The 27,142-nt window shown below is 38.2% G+C and overlaps 1 protein-coding gene and 1 pseudogene across 2 annotated transcripts in view; both read right to left on the bottom strand.

The window, feature by feature from the left end:
* Positions 1 to 3,494: 3,494 nt before the first annotated feature.
* LOC140637734 (adenylyl cyclase-associated protein 1-like) lies at positions 3,495 to 4,956 on the bottom strand (annotated as a pseudogene).
* An 8,711-nt stretch (positions 4,957 to 13,667) lies between these two features.
* ACADM (acyl-CoA dehydrogenase medium chain) overlaps positions 13,668 to 27,142 on the bottom strand; it is a 30,451-nt gene continuing 16,976 nt past the window's right edge. For both annotated transcript variants that reach the window (XM_072834089.1, XM_072834090.1), the window contains exons 8-12: positions 24,935 to 25,043; positions 20,495 to 20,635; positions 19,781 to 19,876; positions 15,630 to 15,878; positions 13,668 to 14,683 (exon numbers count right to left, since the gene is read on the bottom strand). In XM_072834089.1, the coding sequence (XP_072690190.1) occupies positions 14,612 to 14,683; positions 15,630 to 15,878; positions 19,781 to 19,876; positions 20,495 to 20,635; positions 24,935 to 25,043 (667 nt within the window). In that variant the 3' untranslated portion in view covers positions 13,668 to 14,611. The remainder of the gene's footprint in view (positions 14,684 to 15,629; positions 15,879 to 19,780; positions 19,877 to 20,494; positions 20,636 to 24,934; positions 25,044 to 27,142) is intronic.

The following is a 27,142-nucleotide window of genomic DNA, read 5'->3' as shown; positions in this document are numbered from 1 at the left end:
TATGAAAAAATGTGCACTTTGCAATCAATGAAATATAGTAATTGAGTCATTCTGAAATAGCAAATGTAGAAGTAGAATATTACTTGCTCCATACCCCATATCCCACTTCCAAAATTATATTACTTTCTATATATTGTATGATGTTTCTGGTATCTCTGCTCTTCCATTTTCTGATTCAGTTTCAGCAAATGACATCTTGTCTAGTCTTAGAATTACATGTCTTCATAACTAAGTACTACCAATAGTAAAAGGAACTGGATAGGTAAGGTGCAGGTATAGAAGAAATAGAATTAGAAAACCATTTATTTTTTAAAGATTTTATTTATTTATTTGTTTATTTATTTATTTATTTATTTATTTATTTATTTATTTATTTATTTATTTGAGAGAGAGCAAGTAGGCGGAGGAGCAGAGGGAGAGGAACAAGGAGACTCCACGCTGAGCTCAGAGCCAACTCAGGGCTCAATGTCATGACCCTGAGATCACAACCTGAACAGAAATCAAGAGTCAAATGCTTCTTTTAGGTGGAAAACAATAACTTTATTTGTAACAAGAGCTGATATTTGTCCAGGATACATTATAATTTACTCTATTTTGTAGTGAATTGCCATTTCCTGTTCACTTGTGTTTTTCTCTTGGTAATTGAGTCTATGACACTGTGGTATATATATGCTATTATCAAAGCCTACTAAGACAGCTCAGTTATATGTATGGTTTATATTTTTGTGATATGTGATTTTATGCACTAATACTTATGTATTATAATCTATTAAAATATGGCCAATTAATTTTCTTTCTTAAAGCTCTATACATTAAAATATGTATGTCCTTTAAAAAAAAAAAAAAGTCCATGCTTAAGTGGCTGAGCCACCCAGGTGCCCCTGAATCCATTTAGAAGAAACTTTTTAAGTAAAGTTGGAGATAAAAAACATTTAATACTATAAAATCCTGAGGTGGGAGGGAATGGGTTAAATAGGCGATGGGTATTAAGGAGAGTACTTGTGATGAGCACTGGGTGTTGTATGTAAGTGATGAATCACTAAATTCTGCACCTGAAACTGATATTATACTGTTTTTTTCACTAACTGGAATTTAAATAAAAACTTGAAACTAAATAAATAAGAATAAAAATATACGATTCTATCCTTTAATTATAAACTGTTAAAAAAGTCGTTTAGTTGTTCAATTTATGAGGCATCAAGGTTTTAAGGTTTAAATTGGTTTTAATGTCATATTGGTTCCCTCTGAGATTAATGACTTAAAATGTTTCACATGTAATTCTATATTTATATGCATCACTTTTTACCATTCTGAAAATTATAATTTATCAGTTTTAGAAATCATCTATTTAGATAGCCAAGTAGATCAACAGAAAGGGCCAAGCATCTGCATTGGGCTCCCTGCTCAGCAGGGAGTCTTCTTCTCCCTCTGCTCCTCCCCCTGCTTGTGATCTCTCTTTCAAATAAATAAAATCTCTAAAAATGTATGTATAAACATGGCCAAAATTGTGTGCTTTATACAAAGAACCTGGAGATTTGCCAATGTTGTGTTCCTCAGGGGAAATAATGGTTAAATTCTCGTGAAACAGTTAAGTACTGTGCTTTCACTGAGATTTTTTTTTTTTACTTCTATTCTATTATTGGGTCTAGTAATTACCTATAACCTTCAATCATAGTCATTACAATGGAGTGAATATTTCCATCCCCCCAAATTTATACATTGAAATCCTAGTCCTCAATGTGACGGTATTAGCAAATGAAGGCTTTGGGAAGTAATTAAGTCACATAAAAGTGGATGGGATTAGTGCCCTGTAAAAAGGGACCCCAGAGAGCGCTCTGACCCTATTTCTGCCATGTGAGGATATAAGAAGTCAACAGTCTATCACACAGAAGTGGGCAGGTGCTCTGATAACGGACTTTCCAGCCTCGAGAACTATGAGAATTCAGACATTGGTGGTGTAGGCCAGCCTATTGTTTTGTCATTGCATCCTGAACTAACACAGTCATCTAAGGATAGTTTCTGTTTTACTCTGATGCCAGCTCGAAGGCTCTACTCTAAGCTACAGGCCAAAGCTTGTGCTTTCAGGGATAGTCTCAAAGTCTCAGGGGCAGGATCAGATACTTTGAACTATTGATAGATACTTCAGTAGTCTGTACTTTTGGGTACAGACTTCCAAGTGGACATAACTTAGACAAATTTCTCAGCACACCATTATACTAAGTCAGGATTTCCAGAACTATTTAGTCTGGAAGAGAAGCTGCTTCTTCTTCTTCTTCTTCTTCTTCTTCTTCTTCTTCTTCTTCTTCTTCTTCTTTCTTCTTCTTCTTCTTCTTCTTCTTCTTCTTCTTCTTCTTCTTCTTCTTCTTCTTCCTCTTCTTCTTCTTTCTTCTTCTTTCTTCTTCTTTCTTCTTCTTCTCTTTCTTCTTCTCTTTCTTCTTCTTCTTCTTCTTCTTCTTCTTCTTCTTCTTCTTCTCCTTCTCCTTCTCCTTCTCCTTCTTCTCCTTCTTCTTCTTCTTCTTTTTGGTATTAATTTTTTTCTATTTTCTGTATAACTTTAAGTACATAAAGGTTTATTTCCACAGACCTCAGGAAATGGGTAGAAGTCAACAGGACAATCTCTCTTCCCACCAAAAAAATTGCATATTTTGGGAAGTGTCTTAGAGAGAAAAACTAATTTACATCAGCAGTGCTGTGCAAGATTCTTACATAAGACCTAAAACCAGGTTGCGGTGGAGACTTTAGTCCTTTGATCAGGTGCCTGGACAGAAACCCAAAGCAGTTGAGCATGACAGGGCAAAGGAGGCAATGAAGGTGGACAGGCACCTAGCATGGAAGGAGGAAGGAATTCCAGATTCCTCGGAATGGTGTGTTTTCCTCTTTTTTTTTTTTTTTTTCTTGTCTAAGTTGTCTCTATAGGAAGGTGCTGGGCAGGGACCCCAGTGAAAGGAAGGGGCCAAGACTCAGGCCCACGCAGGATGGAATGCAGATGAAAAGGAATGCTTAGAGGAAACAATGTTGCTGGGAATGCTAGATGGCCAAGCTTCAGCCTTTGCTCCAGGGCAACCCCTGCCTCACTGGTCAGCCGTGAAAAATTAGTTTGGTTAGAAGAACTGGCTAGAATCACACCAGCCTCTGCGACCTTCATGCTCAGTGTTAGAAAAAGATGAACTTGCGTGAACATTCTGATGTGTTAATCCCTGGGGACTGCTTTATTCTTTCGGAAAGACTATTTGTTGGTCAAATAACCCCCAAAGGCTGAAAGCTAAAACACACTGGTCCTGGGGTGTGGTTCCCTAAGAATGGACTGGCGGTGTGGTTGGGGTGATAGGGAAAAGCCGTACCTTCCTACAGAAGATCAGCTGACCTGCTCTCCTGCCCCAAATCTCAGTGAAGGCAGGTAGCTGGGCTTCTCGGAGCAGAGAAGCAGTTTAAGAGAAGAAAGGTAAAGGAAATCTAGAAAAGAACCATCCTGATGCAGATTTATCCCATGGTGTGAGGGGGAGGACAAAGAACCCAGCGGCGCTTCGCTTATCCAGCAATTTCTGTCACTGTGGTGACCAACTTCTCCCCATTCCATAGGGTCCTGGGAATTCATTACAGTCACCGCCTTCGGTAGGAATGAGGACATTCATCTCAGATTTGGCGCTGACTATCTCGCAATCCAGGGAATTCTTTTTTTTTTTTTTTTTTAATCCAGGGAATTCTTGCTCAGGTCAACATGGCAGCCATGTGTTTTGTTGATGGAAATGGTTGGCACTTTACCCATTACCTGAACTTTGACATCCCTCCTATTGATTATCTCCACGATGCCCACCACGTCATCGAACACCAGACCGAGTTTCTTACAGCTATCTACCGTAATGGAGTTTATTTTGCCCTTGATTTGCAATGTTGTGTTGACACATTTGTATGTGCAAGCCACCTGCTTCAGCTCTGTGTCATCAATCACCAGGTTGGAAACATTTCCCTGATTTTCCACTCCCCACTTCTTGCCCTCCAGCTCAAGTACAGCTGGCTCCCTCTTTGTGGTTGGCTTGGGGGATGGGCTGACTCCTGGTTTAGGTGCAGGCAAGGGTCTGGGGCCGCTTCGTACTGGGCCACTCTGGGCCTTCAGGGTGGGGTTCTTGTGAGTCTTCATGTCATCAGATACACGTTTCGGGGCACGCGTGATGTCTCCCCCTGATTAATCTGTGCAAACAGTGCTGAGTGGGAAGCAGACTCATCTGAGCCTGCACTGGTGGGGACTGCTGTGGGGGGGCCTGGTGGGGGACGAGGGGGACCCAATCCAGCAGAGGGGCCCGATGGCGATCCACTCAATTCTTGTGCCACAGGCCCCGTTTGGCCCCAGGCCAGTCCGGTGGTGTGGAACTCCTTACTGGAAGCCTGTAGCTCTGTCCATAAACTCAAGTAAGCTTTGACCCAATCCACATGCTTCTGCCCGACGTCTCTGTACTCCTTGGGGACTCGGTCTGCGTGAAACAGGGCAGCACCTTCATTTCTTTCACACAGGGCCCAGGCTTGGGAGCCATAGCCACCCACCCCAGGGCCTGGATACTCTCGCCGACAGCTGACAGGTGACTGAACAACCTGCTGCCTCGGTTCTTGCCCCGGAAGGTTATCGCTTCTTGGATCTGCTCTGAGATGGGCACCAAGTCGGAAAGCCTACTGCCTGCCGGCTGCGCACACCGAGAGGCTGGGACCAAGAGGGCTCGCCCCAACCTCAGAGCTGTGTGGGCCACGTCCGCTTGTTCCTGCACACCCCCCGGTCCCTGTACTGACCTCGGGGCACTCTGCCACAGGACCGGCAGGGGGTGCGTCAAATGCTTGCACACATGGAGCTGCTCCTGCTTTGGACGCTGTCTCCATCCCACAGGCGTGGCACAGGCTCGGGTCAGTGGCTCCAGGGCCCACTGCCCTCTCTAGTCTTTCCACCAGCTTTTGCACGTCGGCCCCCATGTACCACCTGCTGGGAGTCCCACCTCCCCTCCCCTCCTGACTCAGAAGGGAAGCTTCTTGAAAGCAGTTTACTGATTCAAGATCCAGCTGAACAATTACAGAGAACTGGATGAGCCAATGAGGGGAATTTAATCACGGTTACTTATTTAGAATAGTGGTTGGTTTTTTTTTTTTTTTTTGTAAGACTTTATTTATTTATTCATAAGACACAGAGAGAGAGAGGCAGAGACACAGGCAGAGGGAGAAGCAGGCTCCATGCAAGGAGCCTGATGTGGGACTTGATCCCGGGGTGGGGGTGGGGGGCCCACACCCTGAGCCTAAGGCAGACGCTCAACCACTGAGCCACCCAGGCGTCCCTAGAATGTTGTTCATGTAGTTGTAATGTTCTGTTTCTGTGACTATATGAGGAAGCCCTTTTCAATTTTTTAGGCTCTCTTCAATTTAGTGGGCTGTGCTTTTGTAAACTGGAAGTCTAAAATGGTGTCTGATTCTCACGGAGTCCCTAGAACTGAGAAACATTTTCTGGATTTCCTTACATTCTATGGCAACATTCAAAATGAATCTGTACTCAGGTTTAACAGGATATAATTGAACAAATCAATTGTGTAACCAAGGCGATACCTGGTGTGTCATATTTGAGGATAATTCTCATCTAATCAGATTTGATAAGCACATTTTTTAAAAAACAAGTTGACTGTGTATGTTGAGTCAATGCTTACAACGTTGTCCTGGTAAAACTGGAATGATACAGGGTTCCAGTTTTATAGGAAGTAAGGAAAGAGCCCTTTTAGGCAAGCCAGGAAACTTGGTAAATTTTGGAGATGCTGAGAAGAGAAATTCACCCAAATTCTTATGTACTACCAGAGAACTTTGGTGCAGAGTTTCTTGGGTTTGGTTCCACAGCCTTGAGATACCAAATTATAGAGGCTTTTAAAAGTCTGATTTGAGTGTCCTTATGAAAACTTACAGACAGAGGTTAATCCTGCAGCTTTAGTAATCGTTCAGCACAGTATGTCTCTGGATTTGCAAAGTAAATTCAAGGAGGCTTACATGGTTAATTAACACTGTGGCAGTAATCTGCCCAAACCTAATGAAACCTATATTTTTGTATCAAGAATAATCTCAGCAGGTTATTTATAATAACAAGGAAGAGGCTGTCAAGAACTTGGAAATGGATAAAAGGAATGACTGAGCGTCCTTTTAGTGGAGAGCGAGGTATTATTTAATGGATCCTGAGGGTATTATCTGAAGGGGTATATACCTGTGATTGTCTTCCTAGAGGCTAGGCTGTTTTACAACTCTGTAAAGTTAGAAGTTAAATTATAGACAATGGATGGTAATGCAAATGAATAATGAACTATAGCTGATTCCTGTGCTCCATGGAAAAGATGAGCCCTTTAGATTTTTTTTTTTTGCTCTGAAAGTTATTAGTTTTATATCTCTTAGCAAATTCTTTTTAAGAATTTCAAACTGCCTATATGTGTTTTTCAAATTCTCCCTTATATCAGTTTTGACATCTTAATGAGTTCCCTTCTTCATTAATGAGTTAAATGAAATCTTTAACACATTTTTAAAGTTGTTTCCTGTAGGATTTAATCTACAGTCTCCAAAGACCTTTTGTAGTATTTTCATCATGGGTAATGCATTCGAATTAATGGACTTCATTCTAGAGGCCATATAAAGAACCATTTTTTTTTTTAAAAAAAGATTTTATTTATTTATTTGGCAGAGTGAGAGATAGAGAGCACACACAAGCAGGGGGAGTGGCAGGCAGAGGGAGAGGGAGAAGCAGGCTCCCCGCCAAGCAGGAAGCCGGATGCAGGGCTGGATGCAGGGCTCAATCCCAGAACCCTAGGATCATGACCTGAGCCAAAGGTAGATGCTTAACCAACTGAGCCACCCTAAACAGCCATTTTTAAATCTGGAGGAGGGTGGGAACAATCCTTTCTCCCTTTATACAAATTGATGACTGTGGCATATTGCTTAAATATTTACTAAAATTTCCAGAAACATACCAGCTATGTTATAAAACATCAATTCAAATGTAGGTAACTAAGAATTGTTTGTAGTAACTAAATTGTTTGTAGTCTAGGACTCTCCCCAGGCTGGCCGTAATGACCCTAGCCAGTCAGTTTATATAAGTGGCAAGAAATCAAATATATAAATATTCATTCTTAGTCTATCACTGGATCAAAGAAGCAGAGAGAGCTAGGGTACAGGATGAGAAAAAAATGAAACATGACAGAAGTAGAATTGAAAGGTAGAAAAACAGTATTTCATGAATTTTTAAGGACTATTTGGATCCTAGATCCTTCCTAAAACTGACTCCATTCCTATCCTTAGGACCCATGAGGACTTCAAAACACTTAAAATACATTTGCTCGCTCTTTTCATAAAGTAGCTTAAGTTCATTTGTGACTAAAAAGTCTTGATAGTTATTACATAATTGCTTAATACTTATAATCAAGGGTATCTTAATAAATATCTTCATCATCATATAGCTTTGGAATACATTTATATGTCTGGAGGCCTTATGTTTAAAACTTGTATGTAAATTTTTGGAGTTATGTATTGTAAGTCCAAATCTGCATTTTGAATATATTCTATTTTACTTATAATTTCTGTGTAATACTTTGTTTCTCTTTTTGAATTTTCATTTAAATTCTAATTAGTTAATATATAGTGTAATAGTGGTTTTAGGAATAGAATTTAGTGGTTCATCACTTACATACAACACCCAGTGCTCATCATAACAAGTGCCCCTCTTAATACCCATCATCCATTTAACTCACCCCCCATCCATTTCCCTCCAACAACCTTCAGTTTGTTGTCTATCATGAAGAGTCTCTTATGGTTTACTCCCACTGTCTTTTTTTCTTTTACGATAGGTTCATCTGGTTCGTTCCTTAAATTCCACATATGAATGAAATCGTATGGTTGTCTGTCTCTGACTTATTTTGCTTAGTGTAATATACTCTAACTCCAACTACATCCTTGCAAATGGCAAGATTTCATTCTTTTTTGATGGCAAAGTAATATTCCATTATGTGTGTGTATAGTATATTGTCCATATTGTCTGTGTATATATATATCTATACATGTATGTGTGTGTGTGTGTGTGTGTGTGTGTGTGTCCCCACCACCTTCTTATCCACTCACTGTCAATGGACAGTTGGGCTCATTTCATAGTTTGGCTATTGTTAATAATGCTGCTATAAATACCAGGGTGAATGTAGCCCTTTGAATCTCTATTTTTTTTTAAAGATTTTTTTTTTATTTATTTGAGAGAATGAGGAGGGAGAGCAGCAGAGGGAGAGGGAGAAATAGACTCCCAGCTAAGCAGGGATCCCATGCAGGGCTCAATCCCAGGACCCCGGAATCCCAACATAAGCCAAAGGCAGATGCCTAACCGACTGAGCCACCCGGCACCCCTTGAATCTCTATTTTTGCATCCTTAGGTAAATAACTAGTAATGTAATTGCTGGGTCATAGGGTGGCTCTATTTTTAACTTGTTGAGGAACCTCCTTGCTGTTCTCCTGAGTGGCTGCCCCAGTGTGCATCCCACCCACAGTGCAAGAGGGTTCCCCTTTCTCTGCATCCTTGCCAGCATTTGTTATTTCTTGTGTCGCTAAGTTTAGCCATTCTGACAGGCGTGCGGCGGTATCTCCTAGTGGTATATTTGCACTTCCCTGATAAGCGATGTTGAGCATCTTTCCATGTGTCTGTTAGCCATCTGGATGTCTTTGGAGAAATGTCTGTTCGTGTTCTCCCCATTTTTAACTGGATTACTTGTTTTTTGGGTGTTGTTTGGGTGTAAGGTTAGGTTGTATATTTGAGACTTTTCTTGTTTCTTGAGGTAGGCTTTATATCACAATGTACTTCCCTCCTAGAACTGCCTTTGCTGCATACCAAAGGTTTTGAACCGTCGTGTTTTCATTTTCGTTTGCTTCCATGTATTTTTAAATTTCTTCTTTAATTTCCTGGTTGACCTATTCATTCTTTAGTAGGATCTTTTTAACCTCCATGTATTTGTGGTCTTTCCAAGTTATTTCCTGTGGTTGACTTCAAGTTTCATAGTGTTGTGGTCTGAAAATATGCAGGGTATGACCTCAATCCTTTTGTAGTTGTTGAAGGCTGATTTGTGATCTAGCACGTGATCTATTCTGGAGAATGTCCCATATGCACTTGGAAAGAATGTGTATTCTGTTGCTTTAGGATGAAATGTTCTATGTACACATTACCTTAAGTCCTTCTGGTCCAGTGTGTCATTCAAAGCCATTGTTTCCTTTTTGATGTTTTTGCCTAGAAGATCTGTCTATTGCTATAAGTGGGGTGTGAAAGTCCCCTACTATTAATGTATTATCAATGAGTTTTTTTGTTATTGTCTATTATCTAGATATCTATCATCTATCTAGATCGATAATAGACAATATATTTATATAATTGGGTGCTCCCAAGTTGGGTGCCTCTTTACAATTGTTAGATCTTTTTGATATATTGACTCATTATGATATAGTGTCCGTCTGCATTGCTTGTTATAGTCTTTGGTTTAAAATCTAGTTTGTCGGGGATCCCTGGGTGGCTTGGTGGTCTAGTGCCTGCTTTCAGCCCAGGGCGTGATCCTGGAGTCCCAGGATCGAGTCCCACATCGGGCTCCCTGCATGGAGCCTGCTTCTCCCTCTGCCTGTGTCTCTGCCTCTGTCTGTCTCTCATGAATAAAAAAAATAAAAAAAAAATAAAATCTAGTTTTTCTAATTTAAATATGGCTGCTCTAGCTTTCTTTTGATGTCCATTTACATGATAAATGTTTCTCCATCTGCTTACTTTCAATCTGCAGGTGTCTTTCGGTCTAAAATGAGTCTGTTGTAGGCTGCATTTAGATGGGTCTTGTTTTTTTTATCTTGTGATATCCTATTTGAAGCATTTAGTCAACTTATATTCAGAGTGATTATTGATTGATAGGAGTTTAGTGCCATTGTGCTACCTATAAAGTTGGGGTTTCTGGTGGTGTTCTCTGTTCCTTTCTTATCTTTGTTACTTTTAGTCTTTTTTCCTCAAAGAGTCCCTTTTAATATTTCTTGCAGGGCTGGTTTAGTGGTCATGAACTTCTCTAGTTTTTGTCTGTCTGGGAAACTATTTATCTTTCTATTCTGAATGACAGCCTTGCTGGATAAAGTATTATTGACTGCATAATTTTTTTCCATTCAGCACTTTGAATACATCCTGCCATTCTCTTCTGGCCTGCCAAGTTCTGTGGACAGATCTGCTGTGTGCCTACTCTGTCTTCCCTTGAAGGTTAGGGGTTTCTTTTCCCTTTCTGCTTTCAGGATTGTTTCCTCGTCTATGCATTGTGTGAAGCTGTCTATATGTCTCAGTGATGGCTGCCTTTTGTTGCACTTAATGGAGCTCTCTCTGCTTCTTGGATATCTGTTTCCTTCCCCATATTGGGGAAGTTTTCAACTATAACTTGCTCAAATAAATCTTTTGGCCCATTTTCTCTCTCTCCTTCTTCTGGGACCCCTATGATAGGAATGTTATGCTTTAAGAAGTTGCTGAGTTTCCTAAGTCAACATTTGTGATCCAATACCTTTCTTTCCCTCTTCTTTTTGGCTTCATTATTTTCCATAATTTTATCTTCTATATTACTAATTCATTCATCCTTGTCATTGCCTCCAGTTGGTTATGCATGCTGATTATAGAACTTTTTGTTTCAGTCTATTTTTTAATTCTTTTATCTCTGCATTAAGGGATTCTCTAGCATCTTGCTTTCCTCAAGCCCTGCTAGTACCCTTGAAATTGTTGTTTTAAATTCTGGTTCAGGCACCTTACTTCTATCTGTATTGATTAAATCTCTAGCTGTGACTTCTTTCTGTTCTATCTTTTGGAGTGAATTCCTGTGTCTTTTTTTTTTTTTTTTTTTTAGGTCACTGTTTTTGTGTTTAAGAATGTGTGCTAGGCTATTGTGTTTTGGTTGTTCCTCCCCTCAGGTCGGTCCTCTGCAAAAGCTAGATCCTATTTCTCCTAGACCTAGCTGAAGCTATGCAGCATTCTATGATCATCAGTAGACTTGTACACATGAGGGGTTTGTGCTGGTCTCCTAGGGCAGGGGCCTGCATGGCCAATTGTCAGGTAGACTTGTTTTAGGGGAGATGCACCTGCAGGATGCAGGGGAGCAGGGCTTGGTGTGAGTGGCTCCAGCCTCCACTGCGGGGTGCTGTGTTGCTCATTGAAGTTGGTCGGTGCTGATGAGTGGGGATGAGAGGGTGGGGTAGGCACTCTTCCCCAGAGTCTGTGCCTTCTACCTTCGGGAATCCCTCACAGAAGAGCAAATAATCACTTGTGTCCCCCCAGCTTCCACCAAATCCCTGCCTTCAACCTGTGTCCAAGCTGATAGGTGGCACAGTAGTCCTATGTTTTATCTCAAGTGTGCAGCTGGCTTTCAAAACTCCAAATTTTGGGTGGTGTGGGCCCACCGTGGTCCTCTGGCGGAGGGCCGCAGTGCACTGTGGCTGGTGCTGGCTTGTCTTGGAAAACAGCGGCATGACCATATGGCAGCTCAGAGTTTATGGTAATTCACAGCAAAAAGCCAGCACCAAGGTTTGCTGTCCCCAGCCAGGGTTTTTGTTCCTGTGCTAGTGAATAGGGCAACACATTGGCGCCACCAGTTTTTTGTCCCCCGAGAGGCTGTGCCACTCCAAGAAGGGGAACTGTTTCTCCCTGTGCAACCCGGGGATCCTCGGGCCACGTTGCCCACTCCCAGGTCTGCACCTTCCCTCCTCACCAGAGCACCACTCAGCCCACCAGGGACGATGCTGGCGATGGCCTAGACTTCTAAAACTTCAGACTTTGAGCTCTGCTTCTTTAAAAACTTGCAATAGCCAGCCTCTCTCATTTTCCCAGTCAGTGGTTTTGGGGAAGAGTTTTTCTCATGCAGTTCCCTATGTGCTGCTTTCACTCTTTCCGTGATTAGGGCTCCTTCCCCTCCAGTTCTTTTCTCCCGCAAATCAACTCTGCAGCTCCTGCCTTCCATGAGGTGGCCATTTTTCTATGTGTGGATGTGCAGTTTGCTCTCTTGGTCCTCATTACTTGGGTGTTTAGAACGATCGGATACTTACCTAGCAGTGTTCGAGGGACGAGGCAAATTTCGGGTCTCCATTCTCCTCCAGCATCTAAACTCCCATCTGTGTGATACTCAATTTATCTTTTTTTTTTTTAATTTTTTTTTGTGATACTCAATTTAATTAGGAAGTCTCTAAAACTCCTTACCGATCTCTAGCTGTGCCATTAAAGTACAATTTCATAATTAAGCACGAAAAGGAAGTCTTTTAAATATATTTTGTAAAAGATTAGATTTTTTGTTTTAAGATTTTATTTATTTGACAGAAAAGAGAGAGAGAGCATGAGCAGGAGGGATGACAGGCAGACAGAGGGAGAAGCAGGCTCCCAGCTGAGCAGGGAACCTGACGCAGGGCTCAATTTCAGGACCTGAGCTGAAGGCAGATTCCTGACTGAGCCACCCAGGTGCCCCTAGGTTTTCATCTTCTTAAATGTAGCAAAAGAAGAAATGTATTTGGCCTTTGTCCCCAGTCCCTGGCTCTGAGCTCCTCAAACCCCTGGAATTTTCCGAGTGTCTGTTGTTATTTATAACCAAACCTTTCCAGAGATGATATGAGTTAATGCCAATGAGGTGACTTAGGGGTGGGGCCCCTAGTTGGGAATTTAGGATGGGGCTGATGACCAAAGACTAAGTATTTAGGTGGTGGTGTTACAGACTGAACGGTGTTCCCACAAAATTCGGTGGTTGAAGTCTTAATCTTTCCCCATGTGACTGTATTTGGATATGGGCTGAGAGAGAGATGATTATGGTTAAATGAGGTCATAAAGGTAGGGCCCTAATCTAATAAGACTGGTGTTCTTATATGAAGAGAAAAACACCAGAGCTTTCTCTCTTCCTACGTATGTGCACAGACGAGAGCCATGTGAGAACACAGTGAGAAGCTGGAACTCTACAACCCAGGAAGAGACCTCACCAGAAACCAACCTAGACAGCACCTTGATCTTGGACTTCTAGCCTCCAGAACTGTAAGAAACTAAATTTCTGTTTAAGTCACCCAGCCTGCAACATTTTGCTATGGCAGCTATAGCCCACTAATACAGGTGGAAACTCTCAGCTCCATACTTGACCTCTAAGAAGGAGATAAGGGCTGAAGACACTCCATAAAAACTCTTGAATACGAAGAGGTCCAGGAGTTTCCAAATTGGAAAACACACTGAGGTACTAGGAGGGTGGTGCATTGGGAGGAGGTATGAAAACTCAGTGTCTTCCCCTATACCTCACCCTATACATCTATCTCTTCCATTGGCTGTTCTTCAGTGTGTCCTTTATAAGCCAGTAAAGTATGTCAAGTGTTTCTCCTGAGTTCTGTGCACCATTCTAGCAAATTATTGAATCTAAGGGTGGGTCATGGGAATACCCAAATCTGTAGCCCAATTAGACAGAAATGTAGATAGCCTGGGGACCCAGGACTTGTGACTGGTACCTGAAGTGAGTGTAGTCTGGCAGGACTGAGCCCTGAAGCTAACTATCTATTTGGAGTTTGCATCAGAATAGGACTGAATTATAGAAGATTCCCAGTTGGTGTCAGCAACACCATGTAGCATAACATATTTTAGCAGTATCTGATGTTAACTATTACAAAGAGACATCAAATTCACAAACTTTCTTACATTATTTAATATTTATATCTTTTGAGATGCCCATAATACCATCTGGTGAAACATGAGCGGGTAACTTTATGCAGTTCAAAATCAGAACAGGACTTTTTTTCAACACAGTAAATATATCAAGCATACATTATTACACAAAGTAATGAAACTTCCTGAGAGAATACAGATATATGAATAAGCACTCAACAATTTTATTTGTTTCTTTCCATAATGTATGCATGTGAAATGAGATTGTATACAATAGACCAAAGCCTACCCAGGTACCAGGAATCATATAAAAATATTTTAAGGCAAATTTTATGAACTTATTTCTAAATAAGGCAAGTGAAATGTAGATTCGGAATTAAACAAGATTTTCAATAACTTCTGGTCATTGTATGGTGAGAATATGAACATTAAATTTTTTACTATTACAAAACTGAAAATGAATGCTTCCCAAATTGTAGCAAAATGAACTCCCCTAATTAATTCCACCAAGTCTAAAAAGACACTAATAAGTTATTTAATGGCATCCAAATCCTATAATGCTTTCTCAATGTAAATTTTGGAACATTCTGAATACTTTTATAAGCCCACTTTTCAAAAATGTCCTTGGAAAAATACTGAAATCCAAAGAACTTCTGTTACTTTAAGTGGTTAACATAAGAAAATAAATGTACTTTTCTAGGTTAATACAATACAAGTACAATAGTACTAAAGATAACACATAATTTTAATGAAACCAAATCTTTTTGAGAAAAAGTAAGTCATAAAGTTAAACAAAAGTGGAAAACTGATACTAGAATCAACTGCATAGATTTAGTTTGAGTGCTTATTTTAAAGTTTTACCAGAAAAAAAATCTTAAAGCTCTTTCTCTTCTTCCAAGATTAAAACAGTAGATTGTATTCTAATAATTCAGCATTAATCACATTTCTATAGCCATCTCTTTATTTTTTATACCTGCCAATGTGTTCACGGGCTATAATAAGTCTTTGAATTTGTGCCGTTCCTTCATAAATCTGCAAGAGAAAAGGATACATATAGGTGAAATATCTTTAGTACATAAATACTTTGATTACTAAATATTTTGGACAGTACTATAAACCCCATTGCAATAACAAATTGAATCAAACCACATATGGGGTCTGTAATCTATAGAGATTCCGAAACCTGATTTTGTGAAGCCCATGAAAATATATTCTCTAAAGATTAAATTATAAAATGTCATTTACCAAAATTTTGGGAGAGTCTTAAAAACATTCCTAGTAGCCAGCCCTTACTTCCAGTTTAAACCTCTAACCCTAGCAATTTGTTATATATAGTTTTCTCAGATGAACTTCTATCAAATGATTAATACCACTTTATCACGGTCTCTTCATGTTGTTTTACTCCCAAATATGCTTTCAGTTAATTCAATAGTTGTCAAGCAAGAATAAAAATAATTTATCTTAAATGATACACATACTTTCAGGAGAGCAAAGGGTGGATTACGATTAGCTAGGATGTTAAGACTCAAAGATGGGTGATCCAGACACATATGTACATGTCTGTACCATTTACTTTTAGCCTATTCTCTCTTAAGGCATATACTTAAAGGTAACATTCTTCAGTGTTAATTAGTTTTAAAAACTTCAGTTTACAGCCATCTATGATAGTTCATTATTTTTAAAAAAGATTTTATTTATTTAAGAGTATGTTAGTGGGAGGGGCAAAGGGAGAGGGAGAAAGAGAATCCCAATGTGGGGCTCGATCCCACGACCATGATCTGAGCTGAAATCAAGAGTCAGACACTTTTTTTTATTTATTATTTTTTTTTAAGAGTCAGACACTTAACTGACTGACCCACCCAGGTGCTCCATGATAGTTTATTATTTTTAATGGCATAAAATCCCTAAATAATCAGAAATTTGTCATCCATGAGTATTCGTTTACCTAAAAAACAACAAAAATCATTTTTAACCTTACCTGATAGATTTTAGCATCCCTCATTAGTTTTTCTACAGGATATTCTGTATTAAATCCATTGCCTCCAAAAACCTGCACAGCATCAGTAGCTAACTGATTTGCAATATCTGCAGCATATGCCTTTGCTATAGAGGCAAAGTAGGTGTTTCGGCGACCAGTATCAACTTCCCAAGCTGCTCTCTGGTAACTCATTCTAGCTAGTTCAACTTTCATTGCCATTTCAGCCAGCAAAAATGATATTCCTTGGTGCTAGAATTAAAAAGGAAAAAAATTAAGGGTATCTATCCAGTAAGTTTTTCTCCTGGAACTTTTTTTTTTTTAACTTTAAAACTAATTCTGACTTAAAAAGTTATACTCCGCTTCCTCCAATGTTAACATATTACATAACAATAGTATAATGATCAAGAATAGGACATTACCACAGTATTACCAACTAAACCATAGACTTTATTCAAATTTGGCCAAGTTTTCAACTAATGTCCTTTTTCTGTTCAAAGATCCCATCCAAGATTTCAACTGTTACTGAAATAACAGGCTGTTAGGATTCCTCAGTTTCTCCTTATCTGTCATGACCTCGACACTTCTGAAGAATAGGAAGTGGTTATTTTTTTTGTAGAATGTCCCTCAAGTTGGATTTATTTGATGCTTTCTCTGAGCCGGAATGAAGTTAAGCATTTTTGGCAAAAATACCATAAGAATTTTATGTATCCTCCTGGGTATCTGCTGAGACCTTTTCTTTTTTTAAAAAATGTATGTACACATGTATGTATTTTAAAGTAAACTTTATACCCAACGTGGGGCTTGAACTCACAACCTCAAGATTAAGAGTCACATTCTCTACTAAGTCAGCCAGATGCTCCTGTGAGGACTATTTAAATAAAAGATGCTTCTTACCCTCCCTTTAGAAGTTCATCATCCAAGAGGAGACATAAGACAAACACCTTCAATAAAAGACAGTAAGTCTTCTATCAGTTGTATGGCCAAAATGTTATATGATAGAAATATGTTTGCCATCCATTGCTAAGTGAAAAATTCAAATATATAGTGTGATTATAGCTTTGGAAAAATTTATGCATAGAAAATAATAATACAGAGCAAAATGGTCACTGTAATTATCTCTGGACAATGGGATCATGTAGTAGTTTTATTACTTAATTTTGCTTATACTGTATCATAAATTATTCTACAATGAACATGGAATGGAACATATGCTTTTTAAAAATAATACACATTAAAAGAAAGCCTATAGGCATTCAGAAACAAGAATACTAAAATTATTAAAAAGATGATTTGTTGTGGGCAACATCAAAATGGGTTTTGAAGACTAAGACGTTATAAAAACCACACAAATTATGACTATATACAGACTAATATGTACCAAAGGTCACATAAAACAAAAAACTGAGCTGTTCAATTTCATATATTTACCGTAGAGATGGTAAAGCACACTCGACTTTAGAATGACAAGTTGCTTGAGATTAGCATGGTAATTGAGTCTTAAGGAGAGGCAATTATTAACCAATATAATTAATCCCTATATGGAGCAAGGAGAGTAATATCCTCCTGTATTTCTTCCTGCCTGATTATGCCCATTATTTTAAGCCAATGATTCTTTCAAGTTGTTTTTAGTTTTCACTCTATTTTTTGAATAGGTAATAGAACCACCAGTTTGAAGCTCAAACTTTCCTCCTTCTATCATCCCTGCCCTCCCCAATGCCACTTAATTCCCCCTTAATTCCTGGAGGTAACCAAGTTAACTGTTTTTCATCTTCTCAGAGATGTTGTATATACAGATAAGCAAATACATTTACAGTCTTTCCCTTTTTTACATATATGGTGGTCTACTACGTTGCTGGTTCTCATTTTGCTTTGCTTATAAATAAATCTGATGCTTTCTATAGTGGTTCCGTATAAAGGAACTTCTTTATACTTTTTTTATAGCTGTAAAATATTCCACTGTATGGATGATCAACATTTTGGTTGTTTCTACATTTGGTTGTTTCTACACAATGCTGAAACAAGCTATAGATAGGTCATATTGCACATATGGGAGTAAACCAGAAAGATACATATGAAATACCAGTACAGAATAACCACTGCATACTGGCCCTTTTTCTGATACGTCATCGCAAATATCTTCTCCCATTCTGTAGGCTGCCTTTTAGTTTTGTTGACTGTTTCCTTTACTGTGCGGAAGAAGCTTTTTATCTTGATGAAGCCCCAATAGTTCATTTTTGCTTTTGTTTCCCTTGCCTTCACAGATGTGTCTTGCAAGAAGTTGCTGTGGCCAGCAATTGTACTACTTGGTATTTACCCCAATGATACAGACGTAGTGAAATGACAGGACACCTGCACCCCAATGTTCATAGCAGCAATGTCCAATAGCCAAACTGTTGGCATTTGTGGAAGGAGCCACAATGTCCTTCGACAGATGAACGGATAAAGAACATGTGGTATATATACACAATGGAATATTACTCAGCATCAGAAAAGATGAATACCTAACATTTACATCAACATGGATAGAACTCGAGGGTATTACGCTGAGTGAAATAAGTCAGTCGGAGAAAGACCATTATCATATAGTTTTAATATATGAAATATAAGAAATAGTGAAAGGGACTCTAAGGGAAGAGGGAGAACTAAGTGGTGAAAAATTAGAGAGGAAGATAAACCATAAGGGACTCTTAATTCTGAGAAACAAATACAAAGTTGTAGAAGGGGAGGTGGGTGGGTAGATGAGGTAACTACTAGGTGATGGGCATTCAGGAGGGCACATGACGAGATGAGCACTGGGTGTTATACTATATGCCGGCAAATTGAATTTAAATAAAGCATTAAAAAAAAAAAAAGAATAACCACTGCAGTGTGGGGCAAAAGATAGGTACTTTTGATATATATATTTCCAAAATGTGGTTCATAAGTTATATCGAATTATAGTCCCACTGGTAATAAACAGAAGCACTTATATCACCACAGCTTGGGCAACCTGGTATAAGATGCCTATGTTTCTCTTGTGAGATTTTGATGAAAAAAATCCCAATGTGTCTCATTTAGTTTCTTTTTAGCCCATGCTTTGAGAAATCCTGTTCTAACATAGCTCAGAATCCTGTAATGTCTCTGGCCCACCCGTGACAGTTTCTCCTTTTGGTTTCTGTCTATAGCTCTCATTTAGGGACCTAATTTTTCTTACACTGCTCTACAGTATTTCTCAATATTTGTCTTAAGATTTGTATCCTATTTCCAAAGTAAAGTTAAAGATTCCTGAGTACAGAGGCTATGCCAAACTTCTTTTCTATTCCTGGAAATAACACATGTAGTGTGTAAAAAGACAGACTCTAAGTGACTACCTGGGTTCAAATCTTGGTTCCATTACGTATTAGGTAGACCTAATGTTTTACATGCAATAAATATAAATAAATAAATCTCCACAGTACTGTGAAGATTAAATAAGTTAACACATGTAAAACCCTGAGAGCAGTGTCTGGAACAGAGAAAGCATCCGATTATTAGTATTTTAATATAGTAGGTAGGTGTTCGGTTACTATTTGTTGAATGGATGCAAGAGTTCACAATGGAAACGTATTTAAATGCCAGGAGTATAAGGGTTACCAAAACAGGAATTCACAGCCTGTACGGTGCTTACATTCAAATGGGACAGTAAGGAGAGACAAGAACCAAACACATACATGATGTAATGCTGAGCGGTGTTAGAAACTATGGAAAAAAACCCAAGTGGGATTAGTATATAGAATGTTGGAGGTGTTATTTTACATTGAGTGACTAAGGGAGATTCATTAGTGAAATGAATGAGGAAGTGACTATTGTGGGGGCAGGGGAGAAAAGGTAAAAACAGCAAAAGGCCAGCGTGGCTGACAGAAGTCCGCAGTAAAGACTCTGGATTTTAGGGATGCCTGGGGGGCTCAGTGATTGTGCGTCTCCCTTCGGCCCAGGGCGTGATCCTCGAGTCTCGGGATCAAGTCCCGCATCGGGCCCCCTGCATGGAGCCTGCTTCTCCCTCTGCCTGTGTCTCTGCCTCTCTCTCTGCGTGTCTCTCATGAATATATAAAAAAAATCTTTATAAAAAAAAAAAGACTCTGGATTATAGTCTGAGTGTGATTTGAACATAACAAATACAGTCTTAAAATTACCTCTACAAGCAGCTTTCCAAAAGTCTTCCTCTCCAGGGCGTATTTGGTAGCTTCATCCAAAGCTCTCTGTCCTAGTCCCACAGCACCAGCTGCGACCTAGTATTTTAACATTTTACAAAGCATAAATTCATGCTGTTTTTAAAACACAGTACAATGACTATTTGCCTAAAATTCTAAGTTAAGGATTATACAAAGAGAAGGAATTTGTTGCCAATTCCTTCAGGCAACAAAAGAAGGGGTGGGGGAGAACAAACATTTAAATTTATATTTTTTATGAATTAAAGGCATTTGTGAGGCACAGGATCATAGCCTAGAGAGTAGACACTTCTTCCGTTTAACAAGGGAAAGCTTCTTAGGGGAAATATTCCTAATGAGTAAAGGAAGAGGAAATGAGCACATATCAGCAGGAATGATTAAGTATGGACTGCCTCTCTGTAAATCTAGCAGTGACTACAGTAATTTTTGTATTTGCTAAAATAATTTCTGTAACAGTCAGCAAGCCAGCTGAAGAATTCTAAAAAATAAAGAATAATGACAGTATCTCTCCATCTTTAATAAAAGAAGTAGATATTAAAAAGGGAATACACACACACACACACATGCAAAAAGAAAGAAACACATACCAAATATTCCATGTCAAAATAAAAATAAAACTACTCAATGTAATAAAATAAAAAATCCTATAAGGATTGTCAAGTCACTGATATTACTTACTGGAGGTCTGGTTTTGTCAAAAGCTCCCATAGCAATTTTGAAACCAGCTCCCTCACCAATTAAAACATTTTCTTTAGGCACTTTCACATCCTCAAAGACAATTCCTCTTGTATCTGAACATCGCTGACCCATATTTAGTTCCTAATAAGGAAAACAATATATGTTAAGGAACACGTTTTGAGCTAAGATGAGGTTTTGCTTTAACCGTTTTAGGATTTTTTGCAATTACCTAAAACGGGTTGACAATCAATGGCTTCTAATGCCCGTTTTGTAAAAAGAAAATTTTATTAGAATAGAGTCAATACCTATTTGTTTACGTATCATCTATGGCAACTTTCTTGTTACAATAGCAGAACATTAGTTATGGGACAGTAACTTTGTGGCCCTCAAAACCTGAAAATATTTATAATCTGGATCTTTAGGAAAAAGGTTGGTCAAATCCTAGTCTAAAACAATGTTTCACAAACTTTGAATCCAAAACTAGTCTAATGGTCTACATGTACGTAATACACTACAACGACAAATTTCATGTCTGAAGACTACCTTTTTTTACTATGAATGTCAGCTTAATGGAGCTAGCAAAGTAATGTACCAACTCTTTCTTAAATTTCAGCACCCCCAAATTTCCTTGTGCCCCTTTTAATTCCCTTTACTCCCAACCTGAAGCAACCAATGATCTAACTTCTGCCCGTGTAATTTTTCCTTTTCTAGAATGTCATGTAAGTAGAATGACAACAGTAAGTGCCTTCTATGTCTAACTTTTCACTTAGCAGAGCGCTTTTGAGATCTACCTATGTTGCTGCCACTCAGTAATTTATTTCTTTTATTGCTGAGGAGTATTTCACTATGTGAGTGTACCATATATCCACTATTTATTCACCATTGATAGACATTCCTCTTTCACTCCAGTTTTTAGCAATTCTATAAAGTCACTATAAACATTTGTGCATACCCCTTTGTCTTTCATTTCTCTTGGATAAGTACCTAGGAGTGCTGGGTATGTGGTTAAGTGCATATTTAATTTTATAAGGAATTGCCAAAGTAGCTATATTCCTTCAACTTTTTATTTTGAAAAATTTCAAACCAACAGAAGAGCTGTAAGAGTAATATAACAAATACCTACATATGCTTTACTTCAATTCACCAATTATCATTTTGTCACATTTGTGAGTGTAACTATTAGTACTATTTGCTGAATTATTTGAGAGGAAGTTGCAGATACAGTGACTCTTCTTAAGGAAAACAATTTTAATCTCTTTTAATGAACTGTGAGAAGCAGAGGAAATGGGAACACAGAGCTGTAAGCAAACTCTTTAATTTGCTTAGTTTAATATTAATAGTCTGCTTCTAGGCTCGAAGAAATGGTAACAATAGAATATATAGTTTTACCAAGAAAGAAACCAACATCTCTTTTTTTGGTCTGTAAGTCAATAAACTCTAGTGCCTTAGACCCTCACTCAATATAATGAGAAAACACTGTTTACAAAAATGCTTTACTCTAACCTGTTTCCCAGACTCACCCCAAACACTAGAACATTTTTTTAAAGATTTATTTTAAAAAGTGAGCCTGTGCTTGTGTGAGCAGGGAGAGAGGGAGAGAGAGAATCCCCAGCAGACTCCCCACTGAGCTTGGAGCTGGTGGGACTCAATCCCACAATCCTGAGATCATGATGGACCCTGAGATCATGACCTGAGATGAAACCAAGAGTCTGACGCTCAACTGACTGAGGCACCCAGACACCCTCAAGCTCTAAATTATTGTAAACAAAAATATTTCCCGTACTCCTGTCAAGCCAGATGACTTCTAAAACACAAAACAATTTTAAAAATATCAAAATTTCACAAATTTGTCAAACGCTCATATATTTCAAATACAGATTCAAAAAAGTTTAAATATATACAATATAATTATCTGTCTCTCTCAGTAGAAAGTAAGCTCCCCAAGGGCAGGAATTTTTGTCTGTTTTGATCCATATGGTATCCCCAATACCAGAATAGTACCTAGTGTATGGGATGAACTCAATAATAAATATTTATTGAATCAGAAATATTTTTTAAGTGAGAAATTGAGAAAAAAGAGACTAGAAATACCATGATAAAATCACAAATGGGTTTACTACTGAAAAAAGTATAAGCTTTTAGGTCCTTCATATTTTCTAGAAATGGCCATAAATTTGGCCCTAAATTTTCTAGCAACCATCCCTAAAAAGGAAATATGAATAAATATAAATGAAAGCAAACAAGGGCACTCAGTGGCTCAGTAGTTGAGCGTTTGCCTCAGGCTGAGATCGTGATCCCCAGGGTCCTGGGATCTAGTCCCACATCGGGCTCCCTATGGGAAGCCTGCTTCTCCCTCTATCTCTATGTCTCTCATGAATAAATAAATAAGATCTTTAAAAGTAAATTAAAAAAATTTGCTTGGAAGAAGTATATCCATTCTTACAACTTATATTTTTTTATATATACCAACCTTACTAGAATTTCACTGATTAAGTAGTCTACCTTTAATATCTATATTGGGTAAGTCCCTAGGACACTTTAGTAACGATCTCAACTCTCCCTATACGTATGTAACACTGCGTAACTAATCTACTTGGATCTCACTTTTACATTCAGTAAACACACTGAAATAATGTGTATATCTTCCACCTTTAATACTCAATAACCTAAAAGAGAAGTAACCCTGCTTACATACTCTAGTAAATGCTTCCATTTTCAAGAGGCTTGAGTAAAACAGATTCTGATGGCTTTTAATAAAATAGGATCATATGAATCACATGACTGGTTTAGAAGTTTGCATACATTTGTTAATTCATTTTTTTTAAATCTTTCACACCCTGGGCTGAAGGTGGCGCTAAACCGCTGCGCCACCAGGGCTGCCCACATTTGTCAATTCAAATTAGCATTTCCAGGTCAGGTTATGCCACCCTTAGTCTAGTTATCTCACATCTCACCAGATAATCTGTCTCATTCTCCATCTGGGAGGAAGAAAATACAGTCATAGCCTTCAGTAACTCTTAAGAAACTTCCATATTTCTCCTTTCCCTTCATTTTTCTTTTTTAAAGATTTTTATTTATTTATTCATGAGAGCCACAGAGAGGGAGAAGCAGAGACACAGGCAGAAGGAGAAACAAGCCCATGCAGGGAGCCCGAAGTGGGACCTGATCCCGGGTCTCCAGGATCAGGCCCTGAGCCGGAAGGCAGACACTCAACCGCGGAGCCACCCAGGTGTCCCATCTCCTTTTCCTTCAGTATAGACATCATTTGGTCATTAATAGGTATTTTTAAAAATTCATTTTGCAAATAAGAGTTTTACAGTTGTGAAATTGAGTTTCCTCTTCCTATTCTCAGTTATAATCTTAATCCTATTTCCTTTGCTCTCACTAGAATGACTTCATTTCCTTCTTTGATTTAAATTTTAAACTCTTCTCTTTAGTCTACTTTAAATACTACTGCTAAATTATCTTCACACATTCAAATTACAACTATTCTCAAATTTGTTACCTTTTCTTATTTAAATAAAATTTCTCACCTTCCCACATTCAAGGCACTTTACCATTTCCATACTTTCCCCAGGCACAGATTTTTCTCTTAGCTTTGTTATCGGATCTGGGGTATTATTTTAATCAGTACAAAGGGCATAATGCCAGTTATCCTACCTGAAAGGCTACTGTGAGGAAGGAAAAAGAGTGGAAAAGTCTTCTGAAATATCTAAAACTCTATTATTGGGGAGGCCACATAAATGACAGTTTCATTGATTTCTGTTTCATTATCCCTCAATTCAAATCAGCATTTCCAGGTCAAGTTATGCCACCCTTAGTCTATTAACAGGTGTTATTAGCATTCTTTATAGTCTGGTACCATGAATGAACAGCCCCTTTTTCAAATAATGAATCAGAAGGATTATTCTCAATAAAATCTTCAACTTAAAAAACAGACTATTTCACCTGATAACATCAAAACATAGCTCTATTTTTAGGGACAGGTTATAGAGGTGATGGGGATTAAGGAATGCACTTGTCCTTGGGACGCCTGGGTCGCTCCAGGCATGATCCTGGGGTTCCGGGATCGAGTCCCACATCGGGCTCCCTGCATGGAGCCTGCTTCTCCCTCTGCCTTTGTCTCTGCCTCTCTCTCTCTCTCTCTGTGTTTCTCATGAATAAATAAAATCTAAAAAAAAAAAGGAATGCACTTTTCCTGATGAGCACATGAGCAGAGTGATGTGTGGAAGTACTGCATCACCGTATTGTACACCTGAAACTAAAAACACTGTATGTTAACTGGAATTAAAATAAAAACTTAAAAAAGAAAAAAAGTTTTATTTTTATACTTACTACAAATAAAATGTTTTTTCAATAACAGAAACTGGAACAGTAATTTTGAAATGTGTACTTAAAATAGTTTTTGAGGCCTTAATCACTGATAAACATACACTTTACCTTTCTTCCAATCTGCACTCCTGGGGTATCTGCTTCCACAATAAATCCAGTGAAGGCTTTACCAGCAGGAGTCTTTGGATCAGGATCAGAACGAGCCAATAAGAAATACCTAATATATATATATATATATAATATAGACATGATGACAAAGATAATGACATCAAAAGGTAAAACATGGTGATGGCTATCCCATTTTGCAGGTGAGGAAATGAACGATCGGAGAGGCTCAAGAGCTTGCCCAAGTCGCATACTTAGGATACGGCGGAGCTAGTGTTTTAGCCCAGGTCAACTTCTTAACTAATATGGTCTTTAACTGCTGGTTAGTAGTAGTTGTTAAGTAAACATTCCTTGTATCAAGATTACACAACATAAAAGGAAAGGATGTGCCATTGGAAATGACAATTGTTCTTTCCCAAAACTAACTGGATTCTTTAAGGGATAAGTTATCTGAAAAAGGACAACAATTAGGGCTGCCTGTGAAAGGAATAATGTATGAGACAAAGGCCCCTATATTCTACATACTGTCCTCTTTCTGCAGTAAAATTAGTGTTTTTTTTTTTTTTTGTTATAGCTAGATTATTATGAATATTTGCTAGGTTTTCACTCCAGAATTTTTCCCAGAGAGATTTTTAAATGAAACATGAGATATGCAAAAACATCTAAATGGAACCCATGTTCTAAGTAGCCTGATACAGGAGGAGTTTTTAAAAATTCCTTAAGCAATTTATTTTCTATTCTTAACACTAATAAATTGTCATTCACTCTATAATCTTACTTGACAATAGTAAAAAAAATAGTAAAAACTGTTTTCTAGTTTCATGTTACCTAATTTGTCTTACTACATGTGGAGTTATGCTTAACGAGTTCTTAAAATCATGAAAACTCCTAATTGCACTGTTCGATTTCTCTCAACTTGTTAAATTTTAATAGTTCCTTCATTTTTCTCTTACTTTCTGATATTATTACTTAAAGATATGATCTAGCCCTCCTTAATACTAGACAGTCATAAAGGGGTTGCTAGGTATGTTTAAAATATACAATTTCCAGGTAGGCTCAATCTCAGAAATAATACTTTACTTGCCAGAAAAACTGGACTGCAGAGCACACAAATGGATATGGAATCAGAATTTTTGCAGACAATGAAAGATAGCCCATGCAGTTCATCATCCAATCACCAGACAGTCCTTATTACTTATATGATGAGTACATATATTATTTTCCATGACAACTTAACACACGTTGGACAGCACTGTCGTTGGAAAGCTTAACCTTATGCTGAACTATAGTCTACATTTTTCTAACTTTGACCCGTTAATTCTGAACTGGCTTCCTGATGCAAAGGTACAAGCCTGCTCTTCTGTGTGACTTTTTTCAAAACTTTCAAAATTCTTCCAAAATAACCAAACTTAATTCCTTTACTCTTCACAGGCCTCCAGACTCTTTCTAATGAAGGATACTTACTTGTTTCTGAATTTATTCCATTTTGTCAATGCATGTCTTAGAACTATTACGATTCTTCCTCCATTTGTGCTATTATCATTTCAGCAAGAAATTACAGTAGCTTCTTAAAGACAATACGTCACCCGGTTGATTACTGCTGAATCTACAGGTATCCCTTTTATTTTCTCCATCTTTTTTTCTACAAATGATGGTATATATGGATTCTTCAATATTTTACATTCATGAAGGTTATTTTATGGTCCTTTGTCAAACTTCATGTCATTATTTTGGGATTTATATCTAACGGTTTGGACCTTTAGATTTTACTAAAATAATATTCTGTCTTTTTTCTAAAAGATAATCTGAGTTTTAAGACTGTCTTGGCTTATTGTTTAGACTCAGAGCAGTGTACTCTACCAAGAGTTTTCCTTTTTCCTCAGTCTTTGGAGAACAGTTCTAAGCAGGTGCTGGTCTGAGGATATAGACAGCAGAGACAGTGAGCCAAGTAGTGGAGCTCTGGCTTTCCTAATCACATTCAACCACAGCAAGTGTTTTTGTTCTATTTTCTTTTACAAATTAGACTTCTGAAGATTCAGTCTGAAGAAATAATTCAGAGCTTAATAAGTTTCTAAAAATAACTATTTATGATCTCTCATGCACATTCCAGTTCCATGAATAGAACTTACCTTAAGTCTGGTGCTTTAACAAAGGAGAGAAGGAGATGAAATAATTAACAAGCACGACACAGAGATGTTTTAAACAACATAC

Source organism: Canis lupus, chromosome 8, assembly GCF_048164855.1.
Source record: "Canis lupus baileyi chromosome 8, mCanLup2.hap1, whole genome shotgun sequence".
Lineage (NCBI taxonomy): Eukaryota > Metazoa > Chordata > Mammalia > Carnivora > Canidae > Canis > Canis lupus.
This window is presented reverse-complemented; position numbering and strand designations above follow the sequence as displayed.